At 40.4% G+C, this 22,186-nt stretch overlaps 1 protein-coding gene across 1 annotated transcript in view; it reads left to right on the top strand.

The window, feature by feature from the left end:
• arrb1 (arrestin, beta 1) overlaps positions 1-8,311 on the top strand; it is a 64,705-nt gene extending 56,394 nt beyond the window's left edge. The window contains exons 13-16 of the mRNA XM_036962082.1: positions 825-848; positions 1,084-1,154; positions 1,284-1,332; positions 6,347-8,311. Of these exons, the coding sequence (XP_036817977.1) occupies positions 825-848; positions 1,084-1,154; positions 1,284-1,332; positions 6,347-6,452 (250 nt within the window). The 3' untranslated portion in view covers positions 6,453-8,311. The remainder of the gene's footprint in view (positions 1-824; positions 849-1,083; positions 1,155-1,283; positions 1,333-6,346) is intronic.
• Positions 8,312-22,186: the final 13,875 nt, after the last annotated feature.

The following is a 22,186-nucleotide window of genomic DNA, read 5'->3' as shown; positions in this document are numbered from 1 at the left end:
CATACATCTTGGTGTTAGAGTTAGGGTTTACACATACATCTTGGTGTTAGAGTTAGGGTTTACACATACATCTTGGTGTTAGGGTTTACACATACATCTTGGTGTTAGAGTTAGGGTTTACACATACATCTTGGTGTCAGAGTTAGGGTTTACACATACATCTTGGTGTCAGAGTTAGGGTTTAAACATACATCTTGGTGTTAGAGTTAGGGTTTAAACATACATCTTGGTGTCAGAGTTAGGGTTTACACATACATCTTGGTGTTAGAGTTGAAACATACATCTTGGTGTCAGAGTTAGGGTTTACACATACATCTTGGTGTCAGAGTTAGGGTTTACACATACATCTTGGTGTTAGAGTTAGGGTTTACACATACATCTTGGTGTCAGAGTTAGGGTTTACACATACATCTTGGTGTTAGGGTTTAAACATACATCTTGGTGTTAGAGTTAGGGTTTACACATACATCTTGGTGTTAGAGTTAGGGTTTACACATACATCTTGGTGTTAGAGTTAGGGTTTACACATACATCTTGGTGTTAGGGTTTAAACATACATCTTGGTGTTAGAGTTAGGGTTTACACATACATCTTGGTGTTAGGGTTTACACATACATCTTGGTGTTAGAGTTTAAACATACATCTTGGTGTCAGAGTTAGGGTTTACACATACATCTTGGTGTCAGATTTAGGGTTTACACATGAAATCATAAGATGGTTAATGTTAATGTAATGAATTAGTATTCTAATTCCTAATTCTATGTTACTGTATTGCTGAGGTAAAAAAAATTTAAAAAAAACTGACAATGTTTCATTGATTTCAGACTCTTAGGAGATCTTGCAACGAGGTAAACAGAGATGTTTCTGTAATGACGTTGCATGCCAATACTGGTGGCTAGAGTTGTAGTGCTATTTGTTTTGCTGAAGAGAGATGTACATATATATACTCTACGTGTTATACAGAGCAGACTGTAATATTAGTATAATAATACAAGATGTAACATACATTGAAATGCTAATTCATAAAACTTGTTTGTTCATCATACATCAATCATCTACATGTAGTTTCATTTTCTTTTCCAGTGATGTCCATGTTGAGCTCCCCTTTACGTTAATGCATCCCAAACCAAGCGAAGATGCAATCTACAGAGACGGTGTGTTTCTACTTTTATGCAGTATTTTCAGTTCACACGTTTTCAACGTCTTTCTGTTTTCAATCAATCAACAAACACCTTTCTTGGTCTAAAATGATGAATTATAATGGTCCATTCATTGTATTTCAGCTGCAGACGAGGCGCCAATAGACACAAACTTGATAGAATTTGACACAAAGTAAGAAGCTCTACTCCTGGTCTTTCTGATAGTGTAACACAGTATAACACAGTCACCCTGTTTGTCTGTCTGTCTGTCACTCTAACATACTGGGTGGGCCTTGTTGCTTGCTGCCTCTGCTTACTGATAGCTGCTTACTGCCTTCTGCTTGCTGCTTACTGCCTGCTGCTTACTGCCTTCTGCTTACTGCTTACTGCCTGCTGCTTACTGCCTGCTGCTTACTGTCTTCTGCTTGCTGCTTACTGCCTGCTGCTTACTGCCTGCTGCTTACTGCTTACTGCCTGCTGCTTACTGCCTGCTGCTTACTGCCTGCTGCTTACTGCCTGCTGCTTACTGCTTACTGCCTGCTGCTTACTGCCTGCTGCTTACTGCTTACTGCCTGCTGCTTACTGCTTACTGCCTGCTGCTTACTGCTTACTGCCTGCTGCTTACTGCCTGCTGCTTACTGCCTGCTGCTTACTGCTTACTGCCTGCTGCTTACTGCTTACTGCCTGCTGCTTACTGCCTGCTGCTTACTGCCTGCTGCTTACTGCTTACTGCCTGCTGCTTACTGCCTGCTGCTTACTGCCTGCTGCTTACTGCCTTCTGCTTGCTGCTTACTGCCTGCTGCTTACTGCCTGCTGCTTACTGCTTACTGCCTGCTGCTTACTGCCTTCTGCTTGCTGCTTACTGCCTGCTGCTTACTGCCTGCTGTTTACTGCCTGTTGCTTACTGCCTGCTGTTTACTGCCTGTTGCTTACTGCCTCTACTTGCTACTTACTGCCTGCTGTTTACTGCCTGCTGCTTACTGCCTCTACTTGCTACTTACTGCCTGCTGCTTACTGCCTCTACTTGCTACTTACTGCCTGCTGCTTACTGCCTCTACTTGCTACTTACTGCCTGCTGCTTACTGCCTTCTGCTTGCTGCTTACTGCCTGCTGCTTACTGCCTGCTGCTTACTGCTTACTGCCTGCTGCTTACTGCCTTCTGCTTGCTGCTTACTGCCTGCTGCTTACTGCCTGCTGTTTACTGCCTGTTGCTTACTGCCTGCTGTTTACTGCCTGTTGCTTACTGCCTCTACTTGCTACTTACTGCCTGCTGTTTACTGCCTGTTGCTTACTGCCTCTACTTGCTACTTACTGCCTGCTGCTTACTGCCTCTACTTGCTACTTACTGCCTGTTGCTTACTGCCTGCTGCTTACTGCCTCTACTTGCTACTTACTGCCTGCTGCTTACTGCCTGTTGCCTTCTGCTTAATGCCTGCTGCCTTCTGCCTGCTGCTTACTGCCTGTTGCTTACTGCCTCTACTTGCTACTTACTGCCTGCTGCACCACTTGTCCTCGTCAATAAAACATGGCTTCACTTCCTCCTGTTTCATTTCCTCTCTATAACAACCCATCTCTGGTCATACAGCCTAACAGTCCATCTCTGACCATACAGCCTAACAGTCCATCTCTGACCATACAGCCTAACAGTCCATCTCTGACCATACAGCCTAACAGTCCATCTCTGGTCATACAGCCTAACAGTCCATCTCTGGTCATACAGCCTAACAGTCCATCTCTGACCATACAGCCTAACAGTCCATCTCTGACCATACAGCCTAACAGCCCATCTCTGACCATACAGCCTAACAGCCCATCTCTGACCATACAGCCTAACAGCCCATCTCTGGTCATACAGCCTAACAGTCCATCTCTGGTCATACAGCCTAACAGTCCATCTCTGGTCATACAGCCTAACAGCCCATCTCTGGTCATACAGCCTAACAGTCCATCTCTGACCATACAGCCTAACAGCCCATCTCTGACCATACAGCCTAACAGCCCATCTCTGACCACACAGCCTAACAGCCCATCTCTGGTCATACAGCCTATCTCTGGTCATACAGCCTAACAGCCCATCTCTGACCATACAGCCTAACAGCCCATCTCTGGTCATACAGCCTAACAGCCCATCTCTGGTCATACAGCCTAACAGCCCATCTCTGGTCATACAGCCTAACAGCCCATCTCTGGTCATACAGCCTAACAGCCCATCTCTGACCATACAGCCTAACAGTCCATCTCTGACCATGCAGCCTAACAGCCCATCTCTGACCATGCAGCCTAACAGCCCATCTCTGACCATGCAGCCTAACAGCCCATCTCTGACCATGCAGCCTAACAGCCCATCTCTGGTCATACAGCCTAACAGCCCATCTCTGGTCATACAGCCTAACAGCCCATCTCTGGTCATACAGCCTAACAGCCCATCTCTGACCATACAGCCTAACAGCCCATCTCTGACCATGCAGCCTAACAGCCCATCTCTGACCATACAGCCTAACAGCCCATCTCTGACCATACAGCCTAACAGCCCATCTCTGACCATGCAGCCTAACAGCCCATCTCTGACCATGCAGCCTAACAGCCCATCTCTGACCATACAGCCTAACAGTCCATCTCTGGTCATACAGCCTAACAGCCCATCTCTGGTCATACAGCCTAACAGCCCATCTCTGACCATACAGCCTAACAGTCCATCTCTGGCCATACAGCCTAACAGCCCATCTCTGGCCATACAGCCTAACAGTCCATCTCTGGTCATGCACATTAACCAGCAAATAGGCCCGATTATGAATAATACATTCATTATTCAGTGTCTTTCATGTAATGCTGTCTCTCCCAGCACACCTCTTTATCGTTTCAATCCCCTTTGTTTTATGGCCATTTGTATGACTGACAGCAGGAAAGAGATGTAACCATGGCAGGTTTCTGTAGCTCCCAGGCTGTTAGAAGCATTAGTGTTGTTGACGGACCTGTGTCATGATGTGCTGACGATGCCATTTCAGACGTGATGCGCTGACGATACCATTTCAGACGTGATGTGCCGACGATGCCATTTCAGACGTGATGTGCTGACGTGTTTCCTAAACCCCGTAATGTCTGTAAATGACTATGACCAAGATTCAATCAAAAAAAAAATAATGCATTTGTCCGCAATGCGCGTTTTTAGAAGGGCAATGTTCGTGCGTTCGCGGAGCCTACTGCTCACGGTAAACGCTGCGCATTGTATGTCGGGTTCAGTGGGAAATTCACTTTTATTAAACGGTGCATTGTCCAACTCCGCGATCCGGATTGATTACCGAAATAAATAACGGCAACAGTAACAACGCAAAAAAACAACGACAACAACAGAATAAGCTAAGACGTTTGCTGAGCTGACCATAAGCCTACAGTGAATAAATAATCAAAATAATTGTGTGGTAATCTTGATTTCACCCCTTTTTTTAACCACCTGTGTGTAGTGCAATATTAAGTTGTTATAAAGGACTGTGAGCTTTATAACGGCTTAAACAGTATAGTCTCTAATCAATGCACTTCACTAAATATCTTTGATCTAAAACACGTTATTGAACATCTGATCTAATACACGTTATTGAACATCTGATCTAATACACGTTACTAAACATCTGATCTAATACACGTTACTAAACATCTGATCTAATACACGTTACTAAACATCTGATCTAATACACGTTACTAAACATCTGATCTAATACACGTTACTAAACATCTGATCTAATACACGTTACTAAACATCTGATCTAATACACTTGATTGAACAACTGATCTAATACACGTTACTAAACATCTGATCTAATACACATTACTAAACATCTGATCTAATACACTTGATTGAACAACTGATCTAATACACGTTACTAAACATCTGATCTAATACACGTTACTAAACATCTGATCTAATACACGTTACTAAACATCTGATCTAATACACGTTACTAAACATCTGATCTAATACACATTACTAAACATCTGATCTAATACACTTGATTGAACAACTGATCTAATACACATTACTAAATATCTGATCTAATACACATTACTAAACATCTGATCTAATGCACTTTGCTAGTCATCTGATCTAGTAAACTTTACTAAACATCTTATCTAGTACAATTTACTAAACAAATGTCTCCCCATCTGCCATGAACCAAAATGTCTCCCCATCTGCCATGAACCAAAATGTCTCTCCGTCTGCTATAAATCTAAATGTCTCCCCATCTGCCATGAACCAAAATGTCTCCCCATCTGCCATGAATCAAAATGTCTCCCTCTGTCTGCTATAAATCTAAATGTCTCCCCATCTGCCATGAACCAAAATGTCTCCCCATCTGCCATGAACCAAAATGTCTCCCCATCTGCAATGAACCAAAATGTCTCCCCATCTGCCATGAACCAAAATGTTTCCCCATCTGCCATGAACCAAAATGTTTCCCCATCTGCCATGAACCAAAATGTTTCCCCATCTGCCATGAACCAAAATGTTTCCCCGTCTGCCATGAACCAAAATGTTTCCCCGTCTGCCATGAACCAAAATGTCTCCCCATCTGCCATGAACCAAAATGTCTCTCCGTCTGCTATAAATCTAAATGTCTCCCCATCTGCCATGAACCAAAATGTCTCCCCATCTGCCATGAATCAAAATGTCTCCCTCTGTCTGCTATAAATCTAAATGTCTCCCCATCTGCCATGAACCAAAATGTCTCCCCATCTGCCATGAACCAAAATGTCTCCCCATCTGCAATGAACCAAAATGTCTCCCCATCTGCCATGAACCAAAATGTTTCCCCATCTGCCATGAACCAAAATGTTTCCCCATCTGCCATGAACCAAAATGTTTCCCCATCTGCCATGAACCAAAATGTTTCCCCGTCTGCCATGAACCAAAATGTTTCCCCGTCTGCCATGAACCAAAATGTCTCCCCATCTGCCACGAATCAAAATGTCTCCCCATCTGCCATGAACCAAAATGTCTCCCCATCTGCCATGAACCAAAATGTCTCCCTCTGTCTGCCACGAACCAAAATGTCTCCCCATCTGCCACGAATCAAAATGTCTCCCCATCTGCCATGAACCAAAATGTCTCCCCATCTGCCACGAATCAAAATGTCTCCCTCTGTCTGCTATCAATCATTAATGCACTTAAAGTGTACTTCTGGATCCTGACTAACTGAGTTTACTCTCTCCAGCGACGATGACATCATCTTTGAGGATTTTGCGCGGCAGCGGTTGATCGGAGCGAAAGACGATGAGGACGAGGAGGGTGCAGACTCTCCCAAGCTGAACCACAGATAGAGGAGGGAGATGGACGCTGCTGTGTTGTTCCTGTGTTGTGGTACAGAGGAGCTACTGTGACTGGAGGAGAGAGGGAGACCCTTTAGAGTCCAGGGAGACCTTTTAAACACACTCACAGTGGTGCCGTTGTCCTGTTCTTGTTCACATTCGTCTTCTCCATACAGCAAGGATGTTAGAGAGAAAGTTTAGAGGAAATGAGGCCTAGGTGTGGTTTGGTTTGAGGGGGGTGGACCTTGAGTTCTAGTCGTGATGTGGTTTGAGGGGGGTGGACCTTGAGGTCTAGTCGTGGTGTGGTTTGAGGGGGGTGGACCTTGAGTTCTAGTCGTGATGTGGTTTGAGGGGGGTGGACCTTGAGGTCTAGTCGTGGTGTGGTTTGAGGGGAGTGGACCTTGAGTTCTAGTCGTGGTGTGGTTTGAGGGGAGTGGACCTTGAGTTCTAGTCGTGGTGTGGTTTGAGGGGGGTGGACCTTGAGGTCTAGTCGTGGTGTGGTTTGAGGGGAGTGGACCTTGAGTTCTAGTCGTGGTGTGGTTTGAGGGGGGTGGACCTTGAGGCCTAGTCGTGGTGTGGTTTGAGGGGAGTGGACCTTGAGTTCTAGTCGTGGTGTGGTTTGAGGGGGGTGGACCTTGAGGCCTAGTCGTGGTGGGGTTTGAGGGGGGTGGACCTTGAGGCCTAGTCGTGGTGTGGTTTGAGGGGGGTGGACCTTGAGGTCTAGTCGTGGTGTGGTTTGAGGGGAGTGGACCTTGAGGCCTAGTCGTGGTGGGGTTTGAGGGGGGTGGACCTTGAGGCCTAGTCGTGGTGTGGTTTGAGGGGGGTGGACCTTGAGGTCTAGTCGTGGTGTGGTTTGAGGGGAGTGGACCTTGAGGCCTAGTCGTGGTGTGGTTTGAGGGGAGTGGACCTTGAGGCCTAGTCGTGGTGGGGTTTGAGGGGAGTGGACCTTGAGTTCTTTAATGACTCTGTTATACAGTGGCTTGCGGAAGTATTCACCCCCCTTGGCATTTTTCCTATTTTGTTGCCTTACAACCTGGAATTAAAATAGATTTTTGGGTGGGTTTGTATCATTTGATTGACACAACACGCCTACCACCTTGAAGATGCAAAATATGTTTTATTGTGAAACAAAGAAAACTTGAGCGTGCATAACTATTCAACCCAAGAGCAGAACAGCCCACTGTATCACCCCAAGAGCAGGACAGTCCACTGTATCACCACAAGAGCAGGACAGTCCACTGTATCACCCCAAGAACAGGACAGTCCACTGTATCACCCCAAGAGGACAGTCCACTGTACCACCCCAAGAGCAGGACAGCCCACTGTATCACCCCAAGAGAAGGACAGTCCACTGTATCACCCCAAGAGAAGGACAGTCCACTGTATCACCCCAAGAACAGGACAGTCCACTGTATCACCCCAAGAGGACAGTCCACTGTACCACCCCAAGAGCAGGACAGCCCACTGTTTCACCCCAAGAGGACAGTCCACTGTATCACCCCAAGAGCAGAACAGCCCACTGTATCACCCCAAGAGGACAGTCCACTGTACCACCCCAATAGCAGAACAGCCCACTGTATCACCCCAAGAGGACAGTCCACTGTACCACCCCAAGAGCAGGACAGCCCACTGTATCACCCCAAGAGGACAGCCCACTGTATCACCCCAAGAGGACAGTCCACTGTACCACCCCAAGAGCAGGACAGCCCACTGTACCACCCCAAGAGCAGGACAGCCCACTGTACCACCCCAAGAGCAGGACAGTCCACTGTATCACCACAAGAGCAGGACAGTCCACTGTATCACCCCAAGAACAGGACAGTCCACTGTATCACCCCAAGAGAAGGACAGTCCACTGTATCACCCCAAGAGCAGGACAGTCCACTGTATCACCCCAAGAACAGGACAGTCCACTGTATCACCCCAAGAGAAGGACAGTCCACTGTATCACCCCAAGAGAAGGACAGTCCACTGTATCACCCCAAGAGAAGGACAGTCCACTGTACCACCCCAAGAGAAGGACAGCCCACTGTACCACCCCAAGAGAAGGACAGCCCACTGTACCACCCCAAGAGAAGGACAGCCCACTGTACCACCCCAAGAGCAGGACAGCCCACTGTACCACCCCAAGAGCAGGACAGTTCACTGTACCACCCCAAGAGCAGGACAGCCACTGTACCACCCCAAGAGCAGGACAGCCACTGTACCACCCCAAGAGCAGAACAGCCCACTGTATCACCCCAAGAGGACAGTCCGCTGTACCACCCCAAGAGCAGGACAGCCCACTGTTTCACCCCAAGAGGACAGCCACTGTACCACCCCAAGAGCAGGACATTCACACAACAATAAATTACTGACATAAAAGTACTAATTTTCAATTAGCTTATCAACCCCCCCCCCCTCCCCCTACTACAGGGGTACCGTACTACTACAGGGGTACCGTACCACTACATGGGTACCACACCACTACAGGGGTCCAATACCACTACAGGGGTACCGCACTACTACAGGGGTACCACACCACTACAGGGGTACCACACTACTACAGGGGTACCACACTACTACAGGGCTACCACACTACTACAGGGGTACCACACCACTACAGGGGTACGTACCTCTACAGGGGTACCGCATCACTACAGGGGTACCATACCACTACAGGGGTACCACACCACTACAGGGGTACCACACTACTACAGGGGTAACACACCACTACAGGGGTACCACACTACTACAGGGGTACCACACCACTACAAGGGTACCACACTACTACAGGGGTACCACACCACTACAGGGGTACCAGGGGTACCACACCACTACAGGTGTACCACACCATTACAGGGGTACCACACTACTACAGGGGTAATGTACCACTACAGGGGTACCGTACCACTACAGGGGTACCATACCACTACAGGGGTACCACACCACTACAGGGGTACCACACTACTACAGGGGTACCACACTACTACAGGGGTAACAGGGGTACCACACCACTACTACAGGGGTACCACACCACTACTACAGGGGTACCAGGGGTACCATACCACTACAGGGGTACCACACCACTACTACAGGGGTACCAGGGGTACCAGGGGTACCACACCACTACTACAGGGGTACCACACCACTACAGGGGTACCACACCACTACAGGGGTACCACACCACTACAGGGGGACCGTACCACTACTACAGGGGTATCACACCACTACAGGGGTACCACACCACTACAGGGGTCCAATACCACTACAGGGGTACCGCACTACTACAGGGGTACCACACCACTACAGGGGTACCACACTACTACAGGGGTACCACACTACTACAGGGCTACCACACTACTACAGGGGTACCACACCACTACAGGGGTACGTACCTCTACAGGGGTACCGCATCACTACAGGGGTACCACACTACTACAGGGGTACCACACTACTACAGGGGTACCACACTACTACAGGGGTACCACACTACTACAGGGGTACCACACCACTACAGGGGTACCACACCACTACAGGGGTACCACACCACTACAGGGGTACCACACCACTACAGGGGTAAAACACTACTACAGGGGTACCACACCACTACAGGGGTACCACACCACTACAGGGGTACCGTACCACTACAGGGGTACCACACCTCTACAGGGGTACCACACCACTACAGGGGTACCGTACCACTACAGGGGTACCACACCACTACAGGGGTACCACACCACTACAGGGGTACCGTACCACTACTACAGGGGTACCACACCACTACAGGGGTACCACACCACTACAGGGGTACCGCACCACTACAGGGGTACCGCACCACTACAGGGGTACCGTACCACTACAGGGGTACCACACCACTACAGGGGTACCACACCACTACAGGGGTACAGCACCACTACAGGGGTACAGCACCACTACAGGGGTACCACACCACTACAGGGGTACCACACCACTACAGGGGTACCACACCACTACAGGGTTACCACACCACTACAGGGGTACCGCACCACTACAGGGGTACCGCACCACTACAGGGGTACCACACCACTACAGGGGTACCGTACCACTACAGGGGTACCACACCACTACAGGGGTAATGTACCACTACAGGGGTACCACACCACTACAGGGGTACCGTACCACTACAGGGGTACCACACTACTACAGGGGTACCACACCACTACAGGGGTACCACACTACTACAGGGCTACCACACTACTACAGGGGTACCACACCACTACAGGGGTACCACACTACTACAGGGCTACCACACTACTACAGGGCTACCACACTACTACAGGGGTACCACACTACTACAGGGGTACCACACTACTACAGGGGTACCACACCACTACAGGGGTACCTGGTAGTAGAGGGGGTACGCATCTGGAAGTTGAATGTTGAATATGGGCGGCAGGGTAGCCTAGTGGTTAGAGTGTAGAGGAGGCAGGGTAGCCTAGTGGTTAGAGTGTAGAGGAGGCAGGTAGCCTAGTGGTTAGAGTGTAGAGGAGGCAGGTAGCCTAGTGGTTAGAGTGTAGAGGAGGCAGGTAGCCTAGTGGTTAGAGTGTAGAGGAGGCAGGGTAGCCTAGTGGTTAGAGTGTAGAGGAGGCAGGGTAGCCTAGTGGTTAGACTGTAGAGGAGGCAGGTAGCCTAGTGGTTAGAGTGTAGAGGAGGCAGGTAGCTTAGTGGTTAGAGTGTAGAGGAGGCAGGTAGCCTAGTGGTTAGAGCGTTGGACTAATAACCGGAAGGTTGCAAGTTCTGCCCCTGAACAGGCAGTTAAACCACTGTTTCCCTGAACAGGCAGTTAAACCACTGTTCCCCTGAACAGGCAGTTAAACCACTGTTCCCCTGAACAGGCAGTTAAACCACTGTTTCCCTGAACAGGCAGTTAAACCACTGTTTCCCTGAACAGGCAGTTAAACCCCTGTTCCCCTGAACAGGCAGTTAAACCACTGTTCCCCTGAACAGGCAGTTAAACCACTGTTCCCCGGTAGGCCGTCATTAAAAATAAGAATTAGTTCTTAACTGCCTAGTTAAATAAAGGTTTAAATAATAATGATTTTGCCGTAAAAAAAAATACATGTAGATTAAGGGCTGGATTCAATCCATATGGCCTTTAAATGTCTATGGAGGTGTAACAGATCCACGATACGGTTTGAATCCAGCCCGACTATCCTCCATCTAGCACGCTATTGCCTAAGGCCCCAATATACTCCTATAAGAAATGCATGTCCATTTAAAGTTGTTCTAGTCACTCTTGGCTTGTTAGGCCTAGATTCCATCAGATCAAAGCTGTAAACCCGGGTAGTTTATGTTTTTTTGGCGGTGTCGGAGGCGGAACTGTTTAGGAGCTGTCGAATCGGTGAGCTGCATTGTCAGGAAGCCACACCCATTCGACGAGAGTTAGAAGTTCCAAACGAGAAAGAGTTTATTGCATTATACGAATAATAACGCTCAAATTTAAAAATCATTCAAAACAAAAAATGACGAGGATTTCTAGCAGGCTAATCCAGGTGTAGATTACATCACACATTCCAGTGTTTTTTTTAATGTATTTTTCTATAAACTAGGCAAGTCATGACGCCCTAGGAACAATGCGTTAACTACCTTCGGTTACGAGTCCAACGCTCTACCCACTAGGCTATGCTGCCACCCCAGGTAGCCTTTGAACTTGGAAACAAGGCTGCATGGGTTTTCTCAACGCGACTCCGCGCCGACTTTAGGTGTAATGCCGGGAGCCGCTTGTGGATTTGACAGCTCTAACGCAGTTCCACCTCAGACACCGCCAAAACAACCACTATTCGGGTGTAGGATATCACTAATCTGATAGAATTCAGCCCCAAATCTAATGTATTATAATACTGTAGGGGTTAGGGGTTAATGTATTATAATACTGTAGGGGTTAGGGGTTAATGTAATATAATACTGTAGGGGTTAATGTATTATAATACTGTAGGGGTTAATGTATTATAATACTGTAGGGGTTAATGTATTATAATACTGTAGGGGTTAATGTATTATAATACTGTAGGGGTTAATGTATTATAATACTGTAGGGGTTAATGTATTATAATACTGTAGGGGTTAATTTATTATAATACTGTAGGGGTTAATGTATTATAATATTTTAGGGGTTAATGTATTATAATACTGTAGGGGTTAATGTAATATAATACTGTAGGGGTTAGGGGTTAATGTATTATAATACTGTAGGGGTTAGGGGTTAATGTAATATAATACTGTAGGGGTTAATGTATTATAATACTGTAGGGGTTAGGGGTTAATGTATTACAATACTATAGGGGTTAATGTATTATAATAATGTAGGGGTTAGGGGTTAATGTATTATAATACTGTAGGGGTTAATGTATTATAATACTGTAGGGGTTAGGGGTTAATGTATTATAATACTGTAGGGGTTAGGGGTTAATGTAATATAATACTGTAGGGGTTAATGTATTATAATACTGTAGGGGTTAGGGGTTAATGTATTACAATACTATAGGGGTTAATGTATTATAATACTGTAGGGGTTAGGGGTTAATGTATTATAATACTGTAGGGGTTAATGTATTATAATACTGTAGGGGTTAGGGGTTAATGTATTATAATACTGTAGGGGTTAGGGGTTAATGTATTATAATACTGTAGGGGTTAATGTATTATAATACTGTAGGGGTTAGGGGTTAATGTATTATAATACTGTAGGGGTTAGGGGTTAATGTAATATAATACTGTAGGGGTTAATGTATTATAATACTGTAGGGGTTAGGGGTTAATGTATTGTAATACTGTAGGGGTTAGGGGTTAATGTATTATAATACTGTAGGGGTTAGGGGTTAATGTAATATAATACTGTAGGGGTTAATGTAATATAATACTGTAGGGGTTAGGGGTTAATGTATTATAATACTGTAGGGGTTAATGTATTATAATACTGTAGGGGTTAGGGGTTAATATATTATAATACTGTAGGGGCTAATGTATTATAATACTGTAGGGGTTAGGGGTTAATGTATTATAATACTGTAGGGGTTAGGGGTTAATGTAATATAATACTGTAGGGGTTAATGTAATATAATACTGTAGGGGTTAATGTAATATAATACTGTAGGGGTTAGGGGTTAATATATTATAATACTGTAGGGGTTAGGGGTTAATGTATTATAATACTGTAGGGGTTAATGTATTATAATACTGTAGGGGTTAGGGGTTAATGTAATATAATACTGTAGGGGTTAGGGGTTAATGTATTATAATACTGTAGGGGTTAGGGGTTAATGTATTATAATACTGTAGGGGTTAATGTATTTTAATACTGTAGGGGTTAGGGGTTAATGTAATATAATACTGTAGGGGTTAATGTATTATAATACTGTAGGGGTTAGGGGTTAATGTAATATAATACTGTAGGGGTTAGAGGTTAATGTATTATAATACTGTAGGGGTTAGGGGTTAATGTATTATAATACTGTAGGGGTTAGGGGTTAATGTATTATAATACTGTAGGGGTTAGGGGTTAATGTATTATAATACTGTAGTGGTTAATGTATTATAATACTGTAGGGGTTAGGGGTTAATGTATTATAATACTGTAGGGGTTAGGGGTTAATGTATTATAATACTGTAGTGGTTAATGTATTTTAATACTGTAGGGGTTAATGTATTATAATACTGTAGGGGTTAATGTATTATAATACTGTAGGGGTTAGGGGTTAATGAATTATAATACTGTAGGGGTTAGGGGTTAATGTATTATAATACTGTAGGGGTTAGGGGTTAATGTAATATAATACTGTAGGGGTTAATGTATTATAAAACTGTAGGGGTTAATGTAATATAATACTGTAGGGGTTAGGGGTTAATGTATTATAATACTGTAGGGGTTAGGGGTTAATGTATTATAATACTGTAGTGGTTAATGTATTATAATACTGTAGGGGTTAGGGGTTAATGTAATATAATACTGTAGGGGTTAGGGGTTAATGTAATATAATACTGTAGGGGTTAATGTAATATAATACTGTAGGGGTTAATGTAATATAATACTGTAGGGGTTAGGGGTTAATGTATTATAATACTGTAAGGGTTAATGTATTATAATACTGTAGGGGTTAATGTATTATAAAACTGTAGGGGTTAATGTATTATAATACTGTAGGGGTTAGGGGTTAATGTATTATAATACTGTAGGGGTTAGGGGTTAATGTAATATAATACTGTAGGGGTTAATGTATTATAATACTGTAGGGGTTAGGGGTTAATGTATTACAATACTATAGGGGTTAATGTATTATAATACTGTAGGGGTTAGGGGTTAATGTATTATAATACTGTAGGGGTTAATGTATTATAATACTGTAGGGGTTAGGGGTTAATGTATTATAATACTGTAGGGGTTAGGGGTTAATGTATTATAATACTGTAGGGGTTAATGTATTATAATACTGTAGGGGTTAGGGGTTAATGTATTATAATACTGTAGGGGTTAGGGGTTAATGTAATATAATACTGTAGGGGTTAATGTATTATAATACTGTAGGGGTTAGGGGTTAATGTATTGTAATACTGTAGGGGTTAGGGGTTAATGTATTATAATACTGTAGGGGTTAGGGGTTAATGTAATATAATACTGTAGGGGTTAATGTAATATAATACTGTAGGGGTTAGGGGTTAATGTATTATAATACTGTAGGGGTTAATGTATTATAATACTGTAGGGGTTAGGGGTTAATATATTATAATACTGTAGGGGCTAATGTATTATAATACTGTAGGGGTTAGGGGTTAATGTATTATAATACTGTAGGGGTTAGGGGTTAATGTAATATAATACTGTAGGGGTTAATGTAATATAATACTGTAGGGGTTAATGTAATATAATACTGTAGGGGTTAGGGGTTAATATATTATAATACTGTAGGGGTTAGGGGTTAATGTATTATAATACTGTAGGGGTTAATGTATTATAATACTGTAGGGGTTAGGGGTTAATGTAATATAATACTGTAGGGGTTAGGGGTTAATGTATTATAATACTGTAGGGGTTAGGGGTTAATGTATTATAATACTGTAGGGGTTAATGTATTTTAATACTGTAGGGGTTAGGGGTTAATGTAATATAATACTGTAGGGGTTAATGTATTATAATACTGTAGGGGTTAGGGGTTAATGTAATATAATACTGTAGGGGTTAGAGGTTAATGTATTATAATACTGTAGGGGTTAGGGGTTAATGTATTATAATACTGTAGGGGTTAGGGGTTAATGTATTATAATACTGTAGGGGTTAGGGGTTAATGTATTATAATACTGTAGTGGTTAATGTATTATAATACTGTAGGGGTTAGGGGTTAATGTATTATAATACTGTAGGGGTTAGGGGTTAATGTATTATAATACTGTAGTGGTTAATGTATTTTAATACTGTAGGGGTTAATGTATTATAATACTGTAGGGGTTAATGTATTATAATACTGTAGGGGTTAGGGGTTAATGAATTATAATACTGTAGGGGTTAGGGGTTAATGTATTATAATACTGTAGGGGTTAGGGGTTAATGTAATATAATACTGTAGGGGTTAATGTATTATAAAACTGTAGGGGTTAATGTAATATAATACTGTAGGGGTTAGGGGTTAATGTATTATAATACTGTAGGGGTTAGGGGTTAATGTATTATAATACTGTAGTGGTTAATGTATTATAATACTGTAGGGGTTAGGGGTTAATGTAATATAATACTGTAGGGGTTAGGGGTTAATGTAATATAATACTGTAGGGGTTAATGTAATATAATACTGTAGGGGTTAATGTAATATAATACTGTAGGGGTTAGGGGTTAATGTATTATAATACTGTAAGGGTTAATGTATTATAATACTGTAGGGGTTAATGTATTATAAAACTGTAGGGGTTAATGTATTATAATACTGTAGGGGTTAGGGGTTAATGTATTATAATACTGTAGGGGTTAGGGGTTAATGTAATATAATACTGTAGGGGTTAATGTAATATAATACTGTAGGGGTTAGGGGTTAATGTATTATAATACTGTAGGGGTTAATGTATTATAATACTGTAGGGGTTAGGGGTTAATATATTATAATACTGTAGGGGCTAATGTATTATAATACTGTAGGGGTTAGGGGTTAATATATTATAATACTGTAGGGGTTAATGTATTATAATACTGTAGGGGTTAATGTATTATAATACTGTAGGGGTTAATGTATTATAATACTGTAGGGGTTAATGTATTATAATACTGTAGGGGTTAATGTAATATAATACTGTAGGGGTTAATGTATTATAATACTGTAGGGGTTAATGTATTATAATACTGTAGGGGTTAATGTAATATAATACTGTAGGGGTTAATGTAATATAATACTGTAGGGGTTAATGTAATATAATACTGTAGGGGTTAATGTATTATAATACTGTAGTGGTTAATGTATTATAATACTGTAGGGGTTAATATATTAAAATACTGTAGGGGTTAGGGGTTAATGTATTATAATACTGTAGGGGTTAGGGGTTAATGTATTATAATACTGTAGGGGTTAGGGGTTAATGTATTATAATACTGTAGGGGTTAATGTATTATAATACTGTAGGGGTTAATGTAATATAATACTGTAGGGGTTAATGTATTATAATACTGTAGGGGTTAATGTATTATAATACTGTAGGGGTTAATGTATTATAATACTGTAGGGGTTAATGTAATATAATACTCTAGGGGTTAGGGGTTGAAGTATTATAATACTGTAGGGGTTAGGGGTTAATGTATTATAATACTGTAGGGGTTAATGTATTATAATACTGTAGGGGTTAGGGGTTAATATATTATAATACTGTAGGGGCTAATGTATTATAATACTGTAGGGGTTAGGGGTTAATGTATTATAATACTGTAGGGGTTAGGGGTTAATATATTATAATACTGTAGGGGCTAATGTATTATAATACTGTAGGGGTTAGGGGTTAATGTAATATAATACTGTAGGGGTTGGGGTTAATGTATTATAATACTGTAGGGGTTAATGTATTATAATACTGTAGGGGTTAGGGGTTAATATATTATAATACTGTAGGGGCTAATGTATTATAATACTGTAGGGGTTAGGGGTTAATGTATTATAATACTGTAGGGGTTAGGGGTTAATGTAATATAATACTGTAGGGGTTAATGTAATATAATACTGTAGGGGTTAATGTAATATAATACTGTAGGGGTTAGGGGTTAATATATTATAATACTGTAGGGGTTAGGGGTTAATGTATTATAATACTGTAGGGGTTAATGTATTATAATACTGTAGGGGTTAGGGGTTAATGTAATATAATACTGTAGGGGTTAGGGGTTAATGTATTATAATACTGTAGGGGTTAGGGGTTAATGTATTATAATACTGTAGGGGTTAATGTATTTTAATACTGTAGGGGTTAGGGGTTAATGTAATATAATACTGTAGGGGTTAATGTATTATAATACTGTAGGGGTTAGGGGTTAATGTAATATAATACTGTAGGGGTTAGAGGTTAATGTATTATAATACTGTAGGGGTTAGGGGTTAATGTATTATAATACTGTAGGGGTTAGGGGTTAATGTATTATAATACTGTAGGGGTTAGGGGTTAATGTATTATAATACTGTAGTGGTTAATGTATTATAATACTGTAGGGGTTAGGGGTTAATGTATTATAATACTGTAGGGGTTAGGGGTTAATGTATTATAATACTGTAGTGGTTAATGTATTTTAATACTGTAGGGGTTAATGTATTATAATACTGTAGGGGTTAATGTATTATAATACTGTAGGGGTTAGGGGTTAATGAATTATAATACTGTAGGGGTTAGGGGTTAATGTATTATAATACTGTAGGGGTTAGGGGTTAATGTAATATAATACTGTAGGGGTTAATGTATTATAAAACTGTAGGGGTTAATGTAATATAATACTGTAGGGGTTAGGGGTTAATGTATTATAATACTGTAGGGGTTAGGGGTTAATGTATTATAATACTGTAGTGGTTAATGTATTATAATACTGTAGGGGTTAGGGGTTAATGTAATATAATACTGTAGGGGTTAGGGGTTAATGTAATATAATACTGTAGGGGTTAATGTAATATAATACTGTAGGGGTTAATGTAATATAATACTGTAGGGGTTAGGGGTTAATGTATTATAATACTGTAAGGGTTAATGTATTATAATACTGTAGGGGTTAATGTATTATAAAACTGTAGGGGTTAATGTATTATAATACTGTAGGGGTTAGGGGTTAATGTATTATAATACTGTAGGGGTTAGGGGTTAATGTAATATAATACTGTAGGGGTTAATGTAATATAATACTGTAGGGGTTAGGGGTTAATGTATTATAATACTGTAGGGGTTAATGTATTATAATACTGTAGGGGTTAGGGGTTAATATATTATAATACTGTAGGGGCTAATGTATTATAATACTGTAGGGGTTAGGGGTTAATATATTATAATACTGTAGGGGTTAATGTATTATAATACTGTAGGGGTTAATGTATTATAATACTGTAGGGGTTAATGTATTATAATACTGTAGGGGTTAATGTATTATAATACTGTAGGGGTTAATGTAATATAATACTGTAGGGGTTAATGTATTATAATACTGTAGGGGTTAATGTATTATAATACTGTAGGGGTTAATGTAATATAATACTGTAGGGGTTAATGTAATATAATACTGTAGGGGTTAATGTAATATAATACTGTAGGGGTTAATGTATTATAATACTGTAGTGGTTAATGTATTATAATACTGTAGGGGTTAATATATTAAAATACTGTAGGGGTTAGGGGTTAATGTATTATAATACTGTAGGGGTTAGGGGTTAATGTATTATAATACTGTAGGGGTTAGGGGTTAATGTATTATAATACTGTAGGGGTTAATGTATTATAATACTGTAGGGGTTAATGTAATATAATACTGTAGGGGTTAATGTATTATAATACTGTAGGGGTTAATGTATTATAATACTGTAGGGGTTAATGTATTATAATACTGTAGGGGTTAATGTAATATAATACTCTAGGGGTTAGGGGTTAAAGTATTATAATACTGTAGGGGTTAGGGGTTAATGTATTATAATACTGTAGGGGTTAATGTAATATAATACTGTAGGGGTTGGGGTTAATGTATTATAATACTGTAGGGGTTAATGTATTATAATACTGTAGGGGTTAGGGGTTAATATATTATAATACTGTAGGGGCTAATGTATTATAATACTGTAGGGGTTAGGGGTTAATATATTATAATACTGTAGGGGTTAATGTATTATAATACTGTAGGGGTTAATGTATTATAATACTGTAGGGGTTAATGTATTATAATACTGTAGAGGTTAATGTATTATAATACTGTAGGGGTTAATGTAATATAATACTGTAGGGGTTAATGTATTATAATACTGTAGCGGTTAATGTATTATAATACTGTAGGGGTTAGGGGTTAATGTATTATAATACTGTAGGGGTTAATGTATTATAATACTGTAGGGGTTAATGTATTATAATATTTTAGGGGTTAATGTAATATAATACTGTAGGGGTTAGGGGTTCATGTATTATAATACTGTAGGGGTTAGGGGTTAATGTATTATAATACTGTAGGAGTTAATGTAATATAATACTGTAGGGGTTAATGTATTATAATACTGTAGGGGTTAATGTAATATAATACTGTAGGGGTTAGGGGTTAATGTAACATAATACTGTAGGGGTTAGGGGTTAATGTATTATAATACTGTAGGGGTTAGGGGTTAATGTAATATAATACTGTAGGGGTTAATGTAATATAATACTGGAGGGGTTAATGTAATATAATACTGTAGGGGTTAATGTATTATAATACTGTAGGGGTTAATGTATTATAATACTGTAGGGGTTAATGTAATATAATACTGTAGGGGTTAGGGGTTAATGTGTTATAATACTGTAGGGGTTAATGTATTATAATACTGTAGGGGTTAATGTAATATAATACTGTAGGGGTTAATGTAATATAATACTGTAGGGGTTAATGTATTATAATACTGTAGGAGTTAATGTATTATAATACTGTAGGGGTTAGGGGTTAATATATTATAATACTGTAGGGGTTAATGTATTATAATACTGTAGGGGTTAATGTATTATAATACTGTAGGGGTTAATGTATTATAATACTGTAGGGGTTAATGTAATATAATACTGTAGTGGTTAATGTATTATAATACTGTAGTGGTTAATGTATTATAATACTGTAGGGGTTAATGTATTATAATACTGTAGGGGTTAGGGGTTAATGTATTATAATACTGTAGTGGTTAATGTATTATAATACTGTAGGGGTTAGGGGTTAATGTAATATAATACTGTAGGGGTTAATGTATTATAATACTGTAGGGGTTAATGTATTATAATACTGTAGGGGTTAGGGGTTAATATATTATAATACTGTAGGGGTTAATGTATTATAATACTGTAGGGGTTAATGTATTATAATACTGTAGGGGTTAGGGGTTAATATATTTTAATACTGTAGGGGTTAGGGGTTAATGTATTATAATACTGTAGGGGTTAGGGGTTAATGTAATATAATACTGTAGGGGTTAATGTAATATAATACTGTAGGGGTTAATGTATTATAATACTGTAGGGGTTAGGGGTTAATGTATTATAATACTGTAGGGGTTAATGTAATATAATACTCTAGGGGTTAATGTAATATAATACTGTAGGGGTTAGGGGTTAATGTATTATAATACTGTAGGGGCTAATGTATTATAATACTGTAGGGGTTAGGGGTTAATGTATTATAATACTGTAGGGGTTAAAGTATTATAATACTGTAGGGGTTAGGGGTTAATATAATATAATACTGTAGGGGTTAATGTATTATAATACTGTAGGGGCTAATGTATTATAATACTGTAGGGGTTAGGGGTTAATGTATTATAATACTGTAGGGGTTAAAGTATTATAATACTGTAGGGGTTAGGGGTTAATATAATATAATACTGTAGGGGTTAATGTATTATAATACTGTAGGGGTTAATGTAATATAATACTGTAGGGGTTAGGGGTTAATGTATTATAATACTGTAGGGGTTAGGGGTTAATATAATATAATACTGTAGGGGTTAGGGGTTAATGTATTATAATACTGTAGGGGTTAGGGGTTAATGTAATATAATACTGTAGGGGTTAATGTATTATAATACTGTAGGGGTTAGGGGTTAATATATTATAATACTGTAGGGGTTAAAGTATTATAATGCTGTAGGGGTTAGGGGTTAATGTATTATAATACTGTAGGGGTTAATATATTATAATACTGTAGGGGTTAATGTATTATAATACTGTAGGGGTTAATGTATTATAATACTGTAGGGGTTAGGGGTTAATGTATTATAATACTGTAGGGGTTAATGTAATATTATACTGTAGGGGTTATTGTAATATAATACTGTAGGGGTTAATGTATTATAATACTGTAGGGGTTAATGTAATATAATACTGTAGGGGTTAATGTAATATAATACTGTAGGGGTTAATGTATTATAATACTGTAGGGGTTAGGGGTTAATGTATTATAATACTGTAGGGGTTAATGTAATATAATACTGTAGGGGTTAATGTAATATAATACTGTAGGGGTTAATGTATTATAATACTGTAGGGGTTAATATATTATAATACTGTAG

This window comes from Oncorhynchus mykiss, chromosome 24 (assembly GCF_013265735.2).
Source record: "Oncorhynchus mykiss isolate Arlee chromosome 24, USDA_OmykA_1.1, whole genome shotgun sequence".
In the NCBI taxonomy this organism is placed as follows: domain Eukaryota; kingdom Metazoa; phylum Chordata; class Actinopteri; order Salmoniformes; family Salmonidae; genus Oncorhynchus; species Oncorhynchus mykiss.
The sequence above is the reverse complement of the archived record's forward strand: the minus strand, read 5'-3'. Positions and strand labels throughout refer to the sequence as shown.